Source organism: Arachis ipaensis, chromosome B10, assembly GCF_059453495.1.
Source record: "Arachis ipaensis isolate K30076 ecotype BB chromosome B10, ASM5945349v1, whole genome shotgun sequence".
In the NCBI taxonomy this organism is placed as follows: domain Eukaryota; kingdom Viridiplantae; phylum Streptophyta; class Magnoliopsida; order Fabales; family Fabaceae; genus Arachis; species Arachis ipaensis.
This window is the reverse complement of record NC_142435.1, coordinates 145,256,550-145,270,640: the sequence shown is the minus strand read 5'-3', so window position 1 is coordinate 145,270,640 and position 14,091 is coordinate 145,256,550. Positions and strand designations below refer to the sequence as shown.

General features: G+C 26.5%; 2 protein-coding genes across 4 annotated transcripts; both read left to right on the top strand.

The window, feature by feature from the left end:
- The first annotated feature begins 377 nt into the window (after positions 1-377).
- LOC107621308 (cyanogenic beta-glucosidase-like) lies at positions 378-7,884 on the top strand. Of its 3 annotated transcripts, XM_088485306.1 has the most exons (14): positions 378-568; positions 1,144-1,213; positions 2,360-2,418; positions 2,678-2,753; positions 2,844-2,921; positions 3,694-3,781; positions 3,867-4,122; positions 5,523-5,638; positions 6,407-6,624; positions 6,894-6,925; positions 7,036-7,138; positions 7,236-7,344; positions 7,438-7,625; positions 7,776-7,884. In XM_088485306.1, exons 1-14 carry the CDS (start codon positions 392-394, stop codon positions 7,808-7,810), a joined length of 1,605 nt encoding a protein of 534 aa, XP_088341432.1. In that variant the 5' UTR covers positions 378-391; the 3' UTR covers positions 7,811-7,884. The 3 variants fall into 3 exon arrangements, with proteins under 3 accessions (XP_088341432.1, XP_088341428.1, XP_088341435.1); XM_088485302.1 differs by having other exon boundaries at positions 7,438-7,884; XM_088485309.1 differs by lacking the exons at positions 378-568; positions 1,144-1,213 and having other exon boundaries at positions 2,347-2,418; positions 7,438-7,884.
- Positions 7,885-10,070: 2,186 nt separating this feature from the next.
- LOC107623351 (beta-glucosidase 12) lies at positions 10,071-13,495 on the top strand. The gene is made up of 12 exons (XM_016325576.3): positions 10,071-10,353; positions 10,601-10,670; positions 10,830-10,964; positions 11,506-11,583; positions 11,653-11,740; positions 11,843-12,098; positions 12,182-12,297; positions 12,400-12,617; positions 12,711-12,742; positions 12,839-12,941; positions 13,024-13,132; positions 13,221-13,495. The coding sequence occupies exons 1-12, from the start codon at positions 10,186-10,188 to the stop codon at positions 13,393-13,395; spliced, it is 1,548 nt and encodes a 515-aa protein (XP_016181062.1). The 5' UTR covers positions 10,071-10,185; the 3' UTR covers positions 13,396-13,495.
- The last annotated feature ends 596 nt before the right edge of the window (positions 13,496-14,091 follow it).

The following is a 14,091-nucleotide window of genomic DNA, read 5'->3' as shown; positions in this document are numbered from 1 at the left end:
CTATAAAAGGCACTCCGATCCAACTATTCAAATTAGTGTTTGAAGTAGTTACTACAAGGTTAAGAAATGGATTTAGAACATACTTTTTTTTGTTCATGTTATTTTATAAGTTATTAAACATGTGTTATAACCATTTATCGGTTATGATATTTAGTAATAACAGATATAAAGTTCTTTTATTGGTTATGATATTAAATTACATAGCAGCTTTGATATCCAAATTATTAGTTATAATATAACAGCTACGACTAAGTTAATTATAACAGGTGGATCAACAAGGATGACTAATAATAAGCAAAAGAAACTAAAAGCCTAATAAAGGTTACGTGTTTTTTGTTATAAAAAGGGTGACAAATTCTCAATACAATATTCAATTCGAAGCTAAGAAATTATGGAATCCAACAATAAGAAGGGCATTTTGGTACTTGTGTCTCTCTCCTTCTTTGCTCTTATTATCACTTCTTCTTCTGCAAATAAAGAAGCTTCCCCAATTCTTGATGTTTCTTCTCTGAACCGATCCTCTTTTCCAAAAGACTTCATCTTTGGAACTGCTTCCTCATCCTACCAGGTATAAATCTACCCATTACCATGCATAATGCATATATATATGTATAATAATATTAAGAAGATAATATTTAAAGTTATTTTATATAACATAACATCCATAATTTCGTATATGTAACATTCGTAATTATATATTTATTATATTTAAAATTATTTAATTATTCTAACAATAATTAAGATAATTTTAAATTATTTAAACTAATTTTTTATTGTCTGTCAAATATTATTAATACACGACAATTGCTATAATAGTTATTTTCATATAAAAATATTAGCTGAAATATTATATATATGTGTGTGAGAGAGCAAATTGTTTTAAATTTATAATTTTATTTTTAATATATTTTTTCAACTAGATTTGAACCTTAATTATGCATAAATTCTTTTATTCAATTTTTTAGTGTCTTATTTTTTTTTCTTTTAAGAATAATAATGATTAGATTCCAAAATTTTTATTATACTTTATAAAAATTACTTATTTAAAAAATTTAAATTTATAAAAAAATATAAAAATAATTATTTCTCTAGCTATTTGTTTAAAGAAGGGTATGTAGCTAATTAATCATATAAGAAATACAGTATGAAGGTGCAGCAAAAGAAGGAGGAAGAGGAGAGAGCATATGGGATACCTACACCCACAAATATCCAGGTAACTACTCCATATGCATGCCTTCTTAATTTGCTAACTCATTTTTTTTTTAATCAAATTTTAGATGCATCTTTAAAAGAAAAAAAGACCAGACACCATTGTTTTCAAGTTGATGTTTACTAATATAAAAAAAATGATGTTTACTTTTAAAATTAACACAAGAAACAGCATTTTAACAAACTTGTCTGGAGTTGGTTAGTTATCTCATTAGTCTGCTTAAATAACAAAACAACTTATTGATTAGTCACAAATTTTTAAATTGAGTTTAAATTTATAGCAAATTAGTTCTGTTAAATTAGAAAATAACGTAGTAAAAACTATACTAATAGTATTAAAAAAAGTTAGGAGAAATGATTTTTTCATATTTATATATAATATCTCATCTCGTAATTACACTACAAGAAAAGAGAGCTATTTTAACGTAATTTTTTTTAACAGCCATAGTTAAGTGGAAAAGTTAATATATACTTTTGATAAATATCACAAATGTCAAATTCTCTATGTTTTTTTTTTATGAATAATTTGATTGTAGAAAATTACTCTTTAATTTTGACACTTATTTGTTTTCAACTTATTCCATTATTCCTTTTCTTCGTTGAGCTCCGTCAATTTTGGCATCACACTGCTCTCAATTTGGGATCACACTACTCATTCTTCATCTTCAAAATCTCAGTTTATTCTTTAGTTTCAAGATCTCATCTCATTCTTTATTAAAAATTTTTGTTGAGAACTTTTTATGGTCAATAAGTGTCAAAATAAATAGGATTTTTGACGGTTAATAAGTATCACAAAAAATATATTCTCAAATTTTTTTAACAATTTATCTTTGATGGCCAATATTTATCAAAATAAGATTTAAACTTTTTTTTACAATTACTTATATGTTAAAAATACTATTTTTGACAAAATTTTTATTAACATATTTTTATAGTTAAAATAATGTCAAAATTTATTTTTTTTGACGAATTTTAATTTTTTTTGACACATAATAATTCTAAAAAATAGGGTATATTATTGTAAAAATATTTGTTTATATAATTAGTAAACTGTTTCCTAGTGTCTTGATTATTAATTTATTGTTATAGTAGTGGAGTAGGACCCTTAATTATAAGATCATATCTGACAATTATTACATGCAACACACAGAAAGGATAAAAGATAGAAGTAATGGAGATGTTGCAATTGATGAATATCACCGCTACAAGGTATGATATATAATATATTAAATTCCAAATGACACCAAAATTAAGGAGAATATATTCAAGAAAAAAAAATAAAAATCCACATTAAAATAATAGTGATGAATCGATTGCAACATATATAAAGTAAAACTCTATGATATAAATATAGAGTAAAAAGAAAATCTTCACATTATTAATTCCTATATATATATAGGTTTATTTTTTCTTGATTATTATTATTTCATTAAAAAAAATTGATTCTTGTCCATATATATATACACAGGAAGATGTTGGGATAATGAAGGATATGAATTTAGATGCTTACAGATTCTCTATCTCTTGGTCGAGAATACTCCCAAGTAAGTAATAATAAATGGTTAGCTACTTTCATTTGGCTTGATTAGATCTTTCATGTTATTAACTATTTTAAATAAATTTGATGTGAACAGAAGGAAAGCTTAGTGGAGGCATAAATCAAGAAGGAATCAAATATTACAACAATCTCATTGATGAGTTACTATCAAATGGTTAGAATAAGCACAGTTTTTTAGGGTTAATATCAAAATAGTCCTTTACTCAAAGATTAAATAATAATGTGTATTAATTTAGTTTTTAAAATATTAAATATTTTTAATTGGTGTTTAAAAAATACAATTATGAATTAAATTATTTTTTTCATCACTTACTATGTGAAATAATCATTTTACAATATACTATCATTTAATTAGTAGAAGAAATAATTTGATTCATCATTATATTTTTTTAGGAATCAATTTATCACATTTAATTTTTTAAGATTTAATTATTCTGTCAGTCTCTATAGTTTTATTGAATTTTCAATTAGGTCTGTATACTTTTTTTTTATTGAGTCTCTATATCATATCAGATTTTGTAACTAAATCCTTACCGTGAAAAAAATATTGCAATTAACGGAATGTTCCGTTAAACAAAACGAATATGCCTAACACTTTACTAAATATTCTATATAGTTTAACAAAATATTCCATTAATTTCAACGTTTTTGTCACGATAGAGACTTAATTATAAAATCTGATATGATATAAGGATCTAATTAAAAAAATATATAAAAACTTAATTAAAAATTCGATAAAACTATAAGAAACGAAAGAGTAATTAAATCATTTTCTAAAGACAAAATTAACAAATATTTGATCTTTTTTTAACTGTTCTAATTATTATACTCAAGGTTTTACACATGGATCCTTACATTTTTTATTTTTGTAACGATCAATATATATATCTATGAATAATAATCTCAATGAAATTATATTTATGCAGGTCTAAAACCATTTGTAACTCTTTTTCATTGGGATCTTCCCCAAGCATTGGAAGACGAGTATGGTGGCTTCTTAAGTCCTAACATTATGTAAGTGCTATAATTAAAAAATAAAATAATTTTCACCCAAAATAATAAAGCAAGGTATTATATAATTATTATAATTTGTTTTTAGAGATGATTTTCGAGATTATGCGGAGGTTTGCTTTAAGGAATTTGGAGATAGAGTGAAGCATTGGATAACATTGAATGAACCATGGTCATATAGCCAAGGTGGGTATGGAAGGGGTATGTATGCACCTGGTAGATGTTCAAAATGGGTGAATCCAAATTGTGGTGCTGGTGATTCTGCTACTGAACCCTATTTGGTTTCACATTATCAACTTCTTTCTCATGCTTCTGCTGTGCAACTCTACAAGACAAAATATCAGGTACTCTATTATGTAGAGAAACCATACGTGAACAAGTTATTTTTGTAAACAAATTTAACTGGGAGTTACTCGCGTAAACATGTTTAAAACGTGTTTTTTAAAGATATTTTTTAGTAATTAAAATTCAATACATATAATGATTAAATAGTATTATTTTTGTTAAAATTAGATTAAACAAATTAATTTAATTAAAAAATCAGTAAATTACACCTTGAACCAATCTAAATTGATATTTTTTTATAAAAAATAACTATAATATCTCTATTATAAAAAAATTACTAAAATACTATTATTATTATTATATAATTTTGAGAATCCTAAATTCCAATTTTTTTCTTCTCTCTATGTCGCCATAGGGTTAGGATTTAGAGTTTAAAATTATAAAATATATATAATAAGAGTATTTTAGTCATTTTTTATAAAAAAAAATATTAATTTATACCGATTCAATATTGAGTTAAATCCCAAAGTGATCTCTGAGATTCACGATTTGCACCAATTTAGTCCCTAACTTACCAATTGCACCATTTGGGTTTTGTTTCTAAACGTATATCAAACGACGTCGTTCCATCCATCCATATTTTTAGCGCCAAAAAGTGATCCAGCGTGGCATCCAGCGTGGCATCTCAGCGCCATGTCACTGCCGGCGGTAGTCAATTTGGCCGGAGATGTGGGGAGGGACGACTCTGGTACAATTTTAACAAAGTCGGAGACATAAATGGTGCAATTGGTAAGTTAGGGACTAAATTGGTGCAAATCGTGAATCTCAGGAATCACTTTGAGGTTTAGCTCATTCAATGTTTGATTTATTAATTTTTCGGCCAAATCAATTTATCTAATCTAATTTTGATAAAAAGAATACAATTTAATTGATTATATATATTGAATTTTAATTACTAAAAAATATTTAAAAAAAAAATCATTTTAAACGTCTTTATCTAAATAGCTACCAATTTAACTAAGTTGTTTTTCTTCTTCTTCTTATGTGTCTCTTTCTTTTCTTGAATTGATTTTTATTATAGCAATAATTTATTAGACCAACTTAGTTACTAAAATAATTTGATTATATATCATCACCGCTGATTTAATATTCAACCAATTAAGATCAAATAATAATTATTATTTGTTATGGTTATAACTATTCATATATCTCCTTAATTTTATAATATGATATCAGCATTTCTATCGTCAAAATATTTAAACTTTGGTTTTTGTTAATCTCAAAAAAAATTTTAATATAAGACAAATAAAAAAATTATCCAAAAAATTGATATAGATTAAAAAAAATAGGCCCTCTTATAAAAGAACGTGTTAGAGATTTAAGTATATCTTTTTATTAGTTTATATTTTTAAAATAAATAATTTTATTGTATTTTTATTATTTATTTGTACATAAGCAGGAATCTCAAAAGGGAGTCATAGGCATAACTTTGGTGTCTAATTGGTTTCTACCAACTTCAAATAACACACTTGACCAAGATGCTGCCCAGAGAGCAATTGACTTTATGTTTGGATGGTAAATAACTAAATATCCTTATTAATAAACTTTACATGAAAAATTTAATCGTTTTCTAGAGCCAATAATTATTTGAATTGAATTGAATTTAGTAATCATGTATTTAGTGATTAGTTCATTTATTGGTTTAATTAAGTAAATATACTTATTAATTAGTTCATTTCCAGAGCCTGTTTGTCCCTACTAAGCCTCTAAAAAGAGGGTGGGTTCTGAATAAATAAACAAATATGGGTGCTTTTTATTCCTCTATCTTAGGTTGTTTTTATGCAAATATTGCTATATACTAGGACAATATATAGTTTGGTTAATCTAAAAATTAAACCTGTTTTTTGTTAATTAAAAATTTAATTTTAGTTAATTAATTAAATTAGTTTTATATAATAAAATTAGTTATTAACCGATTATAAAATTTAAAAATTAATTTTTAACCGGTTATAAAAATAAAGACTATGTTAAAAAAATAACTGGTTTTGAATGAAAAAACTGATTTTTAGAAATTAAAACTGATTTTTGGATTAAAAATAAAACAATTTTTTTAAAAATATTTTTTTTAAATTAAATTCTTAATCTTAAAAAATTAAAATTAAAATTTTTTAAAATTTGATTTTAATTTTGGATAATTAGTTAAAAATTGATTTTTTTTTTTATATTTAATTTTCGTTAACCAATTTTAAAAAATATAAATATAATTTTTAAAATTATTTTATTAACTAAAATATGATTATAATTTTTTAATCGATTAACTACATTTTGATTTTTTTATGACAGGTTTATAGATCCATTAACAAAAGGGGATTATCCTGAAAGCATGAGATCCTTAGTTGGGAGTAGATTGCCTAAATTCTCAGCAGAGGAAGTTCAAATAGTCAAAGGTTCATATGATTTTATTGGGATCAATTATTATACCACTTACTATGCTGCTTACTCACTTGACCTCACAAATGCCAAACCCAATTTCATCACTGATTCTCATGCCAATCTTACAAGTAAGCAAACATTTTTTCATATCTATTTACTTACCATATATGTGCAGTTTACTAATGCCAAAATATTTTATAACAAAAATAAATTATTCAAAAATAATTTATTTTATTTATTTTTTATTAATTATTTATTTATTTAATTTTTATTAATTATTATAATAATTAATAAAAATTAAATAAAACAAATTTTGATTTTTTTTTTATTTTTCTATCATTATGGTTATTAATGTCACTTCTTATTTTTTTTTTCTTTAATTTTTTTTTAATGGCAGCTGAACGCAATGGAGTTCCCATAGGCCCAAGGGTGTGTATTGTATATAGTTATAGTTGCATCAAATAATTGAAAAAAGATACATATTATTTATTATCTTTTATTATTATACCTAGCATTATATATATTTATAATTTTTGTAGGCTGCTTCCAAATGGTTATATGTATATCCAAAGGGAATTCAACAACTATTACTTTACACCAAGGAAAAATATAACAACCCTTTGATTTATATCACTGAAAATGGTAAGATAAAAAAAAAAAAACTCATATTTTTGTTACTTTAAAAAATTATCTTTTTTTTTTCATTCTTAATTGTTTTGGTCACTTAATTAATTTATAGGAGTAGATGAGTTCAATGATCCAACACTATCACTTGAACAAGCTCTTAATGATACTTTTAGAATTGATTATTATCGTGATCATCTATTTTATGTCAACTCTGCAATAAGGTTAGTAGCTTCTTATACATATAATTAATTATTCAACCTTCATTAATTTCCTTTTAAAATTCTCTAATTTTGTTTTCAATTTTTTTTTTCAAGGGATGGTGTAAATGTGAAAGGATATTTTGCATGGTCATTATTGGACAACTTTGAATGGAATTCAGGATACACATCAAGATTTGGATCAATTTTTGTGGATTATAATAATGGTTCGAAAAGACATTATAAACTGTCTGCAAAATGGTTCAAGAACTTTCTCACAAAATATAATATTGGAAACATTTCAAGTGCACCGGAGAGTACCGGTGCATCAGTTATTTTAACCGTTGATTTCAATTAATATATATTATATATATTTTTTATAATTTAGATCAACGGTTAAAACAACTAGAGTACTGATATTTTCGGTGCACTTAAAATATTTTCTATAATATTAGACTTACATTACAATTCTAGTGATTCCAATAAATAATATTATGTAAACCTTGAATGACTATATATCATAATTCTAGTGATATGTAGATGTATCTTTTCAATTTGTTTATTTATTATTATTCTTGTTGTTGTAACGCAATTAGTATGATATTCCAATAAACTAACATTCTAACAGTAGTGTTATATATAGACGGAATTAAACTTTTAATTCAAAAAAGATTAAACTAAAATACACATATAAAAGACAAATGGGTACAAACTAACGATACACATAGAAAAGTAAAACTTCAAAGCCTACAAAGTAAAGCAATTATTAGTACGATAATCCATTGAGTAAGATCCTCCTATTCAATATATATATTGAAACTATAGCTATAGATATAAAATTCTTTGATATAAGCTGTTATTGATCACTCTTCATTCAATCTGGTAAAAATAAATAATTTTGATTTTTAGTACACAAAAACGGAGGAAGAAATTTTAACCATGAATTTATATATATGGATATAATAAAAAATACCATAACACACTCAAAATTATCTACTAAATTAATTAATATATATGTATTATTTTATATATTTTTAAGGTTTAAGTACGATTTGGTCTCTAAGGTATAGTTTAAAAATTTTTTCATCTCTAATTTTTTTCATACAAAATTGTCCTTAAAATTTAACTTGATTTTGAAATCGTCCTTACCTTTGGGATCAAAATTGTACCGAGGTGGCGGCAGAAGTAAAGACAGATGTAAATTATGGATAGCTTCTTCTTCTTCTTCCTTAGGAATAGAAATATTCTCTTTTTTTATCTTTTATTTTATAATTTTTTTGTTATGGGTAATTTGGTCCAAAATTTTAATGTTTAAGTAAAAATGACAATTTTAAAACTTGATTTTAAATTTTAGAGACAATTTTGTATGTAAACAAAAGTTGAAAATAAAAAAAACTTTCGACCTATATCTTAGAAATGAAAATCGTATTTAACTTCATTTTTAATGTATATTTATATTTTAATATATATTATTGGTTAATTTAAAGCCCATTTTGAGTATACATGCTGAGCATATGTAGATTGATATTTTCCAACATAATGTAGATGTGGGTTACCACCAGTCCATCACCACATGAATGAAATTCTAACTATTTATATACATATATACTCACAAAAATAATAATATCAAAGTATATCTTAAATAAATTTGATAAGTTTCACATTTTTTAACGTAAGTATCTAAAAGTGTAGAAATGTTAAAATTGTATCCATGGAAGAACATCTGCATTCTCCTTTGGTTATGAATGTAAATAATTTCAACTTCACTAAAAAACAGAATATATAAAAGTGCACCAAATGAAAGTAAACGTGAATCACATAAAGTTTGACATCGAATACAGTATTATAATAATTAAGAAAAGATTCTCCAAGCAGCGTGAATCACATAAATTATTGAAAAAGAAAAGCTGATATATATATATAGACCCTGGTACTCTTCCAAGTTCCATAAATGTGAACGAACAGCTGGAGCAATTTGTTTGGCTTTTTAAGGATTTTTTTATGATAACGTGGGGCACTAATAATCCTTAACAACATGAGCTAATTCAATTATAATGATGAACTAATTCAATTAGTTATACTACATTGTCTTAAGGCTTTTCTCACTTGATAATAGATGGATTAAATATAGTTTGATGTAAATTATATAAATCTCTGTGTATGGAATTGAAGTATAAAAGTGGATTATTGTATTTTTCACTTTTCTATATATTTGTATTTTTTTTTTTTGATAAGACCTGTTTTTAGTTTTGATGTCATTAAGATGGTGTAAATGTGACGAGTAGGGTCAGAAGCAAGCCGAGCTAGACTAAGCTTAAGTTTGGCTCAACAAAAATTCAAGAGTTAACTTAAGCTCATGAGCTAGCTTAAATAATAGGAACAAAATCTATAATTTTATATCACTAAATTATAACTTATATATATTAAAAATATTAAAAAAGATCAATTTTATATATTATCTATCTATTAATTATAAATTTTTTATTTATTTTTACATCAAAATTATATATAAAAAATTACTATAAAATTTTAAATAATTAAAAACATATATATATATATATATATATATATATATTATTAATACGCATATCTTATATGTATTTAATCTACACTTTTAATATTATATATATATAATCAAGTTTACTCACAAGCTAATGAGCTGAGCTTCTCGGCTCATTTAATTTATGAACTTAATTTCAACCTCACCGACTCACGAGTTCAGCTTATCGAGCTATTAACGAGTCTAACTCGAGCTAGTTCATGAGCCGACGTCACTCACTTCTAGGCTGGTGACGAGGGTGATCCACCACTTCCATTGTTGATTATATAAAGGTAGAGGCTTAATAATCACACACATACATAGTTATGGAATTGGACAACGTTTTACTTGTTGTCTTCTTTGCTCTTTTAACCACTTCATCTTCTACTGCAAAAGTAGCTCCACCGGTTTCCCCCATTCTTGATGTTTCTTCACTCAACAGAAGCAGCTTCCCACCAGGTTTCATCTTTGGAGCTTCATCTGCATCCTACCAGGTTCTTATGGGATCAAAATTCATATTTAGTTAACTCAAATAATGCCAAGTCAGATCATTTTTGTAATTTATTGAAATGTGTAGTTATGGTTCAATAGTTAAGTTAGCTATCTATATATTGTGCCTTTTTCCAACAAGTAATTAAATTCCTCCAAAAACAATAGTCTCAAATGTTCTAAATTACAAGTAATGTTGTCCAATTAAGTTACTCATAATAATAATAATAATAATAACCTTATATTTTACAGTATGAAGGTGCTGCTTTTGAAGGTGGTAAAGGCTTAAGTATTTGGGATACCTTCACCCATAAATATCCAGGTAATTTAACAACTCTGTTTCTCTCTCTATTCATTACTAGATTTTCTTCTTTCCTATTCAATGAAAAAGGACAACGTTACATGTTTAATAATCTGTAATTTTACATATTTAATTACTTTACTAAGTATATAATTAATTTACTGTGGAAACAACATGCAGAAAAGATAGAAGATAGAAGCAATGGAGATGTTGCAAATGACCAATATCACCACTATAAGGAAGATGTTGGGATCATGAAGGATTTGAATCTAGATGCTTACAGATTATCCATTTCTTGGCCTAGGATACTCCCAAGTGAGTCATCACAGTTAATTTCATGTGAAGTTGATAGTAGGGGTAAGCACGGATAGCGGGTATCCAATTACCCGTCCGAACCCGAACCGAACCAATTAAATTGGTTCTGAAACCAACGGGTAATTGGATCCAATCCGAACCAAACCGATGACTTTTGTTAGTGATTGGTTCGGGTATCGGTTTTGGAGGTGCGAAACCTAACCAATCCGTTCTTAATCGGTTTGGTTTGGTTCGGGTACATATATAAAAAAAATACAAATCCGAACCAAACCGAACCAATCACATTTTGATTGGTTCGGTTCTAATTTTACCATAAACCCGAACCAAACCGACCCGTGCTCACCCCTAGTTGATAGTTTAGAGTCATTAGATGAAAATTTAGTCAAACCTGTCAAATCATTTAACTTTAATTTCACATAAAGTTAACTGCACATGAGTTTTCACCCATTGATAAATACCTGACATTTATTTAGTTAGTTAATTAATAAGTAATTAATTACTCTTTTGCATTGATTAACCATTTCACATTTGCCACAAACAGAAGGAAAGCTTAGTGGAGGCATAAACCAACAAGGAATTGATCATTACAACAGCCTCTTCAATGAGCTACTCTCTAAAGGTCATCATCAAAATAATTCCATCCAACTTGTTTTTAATTTTCCCTAACAGTTTTCTTTCTCTTTTGCAGGCATAAAACCATTTGTTACTCTTTTCCATTGGGATCTTCCACAAGCTTTGGAGGATGAGTATGGTGGCTTCTTAAGTCCTCGCATTGTGTGAGTACTGTAAAGTTTCAACATTCACAAAGAATCAAAGATACTATATACTATGCAGATTTATTTGACTCATAATATGACTAATTATCATTATTATTCTAGAAATGATTATCAAGATTATGTGGATGTTTGCTTCAAAGCATTTGGAGATAAAGTGAAACATTGGATAACTTTTAATCAACCATATACTTATAGCCAAGGTGGCTATGCAACTGGTGTGAAGGCACCAGGTCGATGTTCCAAATGGTTGAACCAAAACTGCACCGGTGGCGATTCAGGAACAGAACCTTATGTGGTTGCACACCATGAACTTCTTGCTCATGCAGCTGCTGTGCAACTCTACAAGACCAAATATCAGGTTCACTCTTAGCCTTACAAGTTTGAAACAATTATCAAATTTTCGTCATATTCGAAAGATTATATTCTGTTTGACAAATGCAGGCATCTCAAAAAGGCTCCATAGGCATAACCTTGGTGTCTCATTGGTTTATGCCATTTTCAAATAGTCCACTTGATATAACTGCTGCTGAAAGATCACTTGACTTTATGTATGGATGGTAAGTACTAATCCTAATACTAATACTAATACCCCTGCTTTTAAATTATTGATTTTTTTTTCTTAGAATCTAAGTAAAAGAGTTATTTGTTATTTTATATAGGTTTATGGAACCTTTGACAACAGGAGATTATCCAGAAAGCATGAAATCTATAGTTGGAAGTAGATTGCCTAAGTTCTCTAAAGAGCAATCTAAGCAACTCATACATTCATATGATTTCATTGGATTGAACTATTATACAACCAACTATGCTTCCAATGCACCTAAACTATTGTCTGCAAAACCAAATTATGCCACTGATTCTCATGTCAATTTTGCAAGTAAAGACACTTTTCTTTATCTTTCAATTAATCTTAATATATATATGTTAGACTTTGCTAATGGTGTGTAAATTGTTTCTATAATAATGGCAGCTGAACGCAATGGTGTTCCTATAGGTCCAAGGGTATGTATATGTGTAGCAAAATCAAATTTAATTTGTAACTTATTATATGTTTTGTTTTCTGTAACATAAGATTGACATTATCATATTTATGTGCAGGCTGCTTCAACTTGGTTATATGTTTATCCAAAAGGAATTCGAGAACTATTGCTTCACACCAAGAAAAAGTACAACAACCCCTTGATTTATATCACAGAAAATGGTAAAAATAAAGTTACATTATAACATTATTGCACTACATGTTTTAATTTGTTGTATGAATCATAGCAGAGTTGAAATTGTAGGTATTGATGAGTACAATGATCCAACACTGTCACTTGAGGAGGCCCTTTTAGATACCTTCAGAGTTGATTTTTATTATCGTCATCTCTTTTATCTTCAACATGCTATTAAGTAAGAAGTTATTGCTTTTCATTATATATATTTATTCAATCTTTTCTTTTTGAAGTATCTGTTAAACTTTACCATTTTGATTTGTAAGGGATGGTGCAAATGTGAAAGGATACTTTGCATGGTCATTGCTGGACAACTTTGAATGGAGTGCAGGTTACACTGTGAGATTTGGACTAAATTATGTGGATTACAAAAATGGTCACAAGAGATATAATAAGCTTTCTGCAAAATGGTTCAAAAGCTTCCTCAAAAGATATTATTAGACTGTTTTTGTGTTCACCTTGAATAAAAATGATGTGATGCAATGTAAAACTTTAATGGTATCATCATTGCTCGCATTTATGTTTATCTATTTTCTAGTTTCTTATTTAGGTTCACTTCAATATCAATGACTTCTAAATTTATTCCACTAGTTTATCTATGGTTAAATTATACATTTGGTCCCTACATTTTTAGTAAAATTACAAATTAGTCTCTACATTTTAAAAGTTTATAATTGGATCCCTAAAGAGAATTAAAATTTATAATTTAATTCCTGTGGTCAAAAAGTGTTGATTTTACAGAATATTCTCAGAATATGCTAAGAATATTCTGTTAAAATAGAGAATATACTGAAAATATTCTGTTAAATCAAGCATTTTTTGAACGACGGAGACTAAATTACAAATTTTAATTATCTTTAAAGACCCAATTACAAACTTTTAAAGTATAGGGACCAATTTGCAATTTTACTGAAAATGTAGAGACCAATTGTATAATTTAACCTTTATCTATTATTATTATTATTATTATTATTATTATTATTATTATTATTATTATTATTATTATTATTAAGGTTTCGTGATCCCTCATTTTGATAATAAAACATACTATATACACATTACTCTAAAGATTGAATTCGAAAACAACCGAAACAACTATCACTTGTATTAAGTCTTATAATTTGTTGAACTTCACCT

Excerpts from the sequence above, each read along its gene's own strand:
- LOC107621308 (XM_088485302.1), top strand. The coding sequence starts at position 392 with ATGGAATCCAACAATAAGAAGGGCATTTTGGTACTTGTGTCTCTCTCC. Across the intron at positions 2,419-2,677 it reads ATGAATATCACCGCTACAAG|GAAGATGTTGGGATAATGAA; the intron begins GTATGATATATA and ends ATATATACACAG. Across the intron at positions 4,123-5,522 it reads TCTACAAGACAAAATATCAG|GAATCTCAAAAGGGAGTCAT; the intron begins GTACTCTATTAT and ends GTACATAAGCAG.
- LOC107623351 (XM_016325576.3), top strand. The coding sequence starts at position 10,186 with ATGGAATTGGACAACGTTTTACTTGTTGTCTTCTTTGCTCTTTTAACC. Across the intron at positions 12,099-12,181 it reads TCTACAAGACCAAATATCAG|GCATCTCAAAAAGGCTCCAT; the intron begins GTTCACTCTTAG and ends TGACAAATGCAG. Across the intron at positions 12,298-12,399 it reads CTTGACTTTATGTATGGATG|GTTTATGGAACCTTTGACAA; the intron begins GTAAGTACTAAT and ends TATTTTATATAG.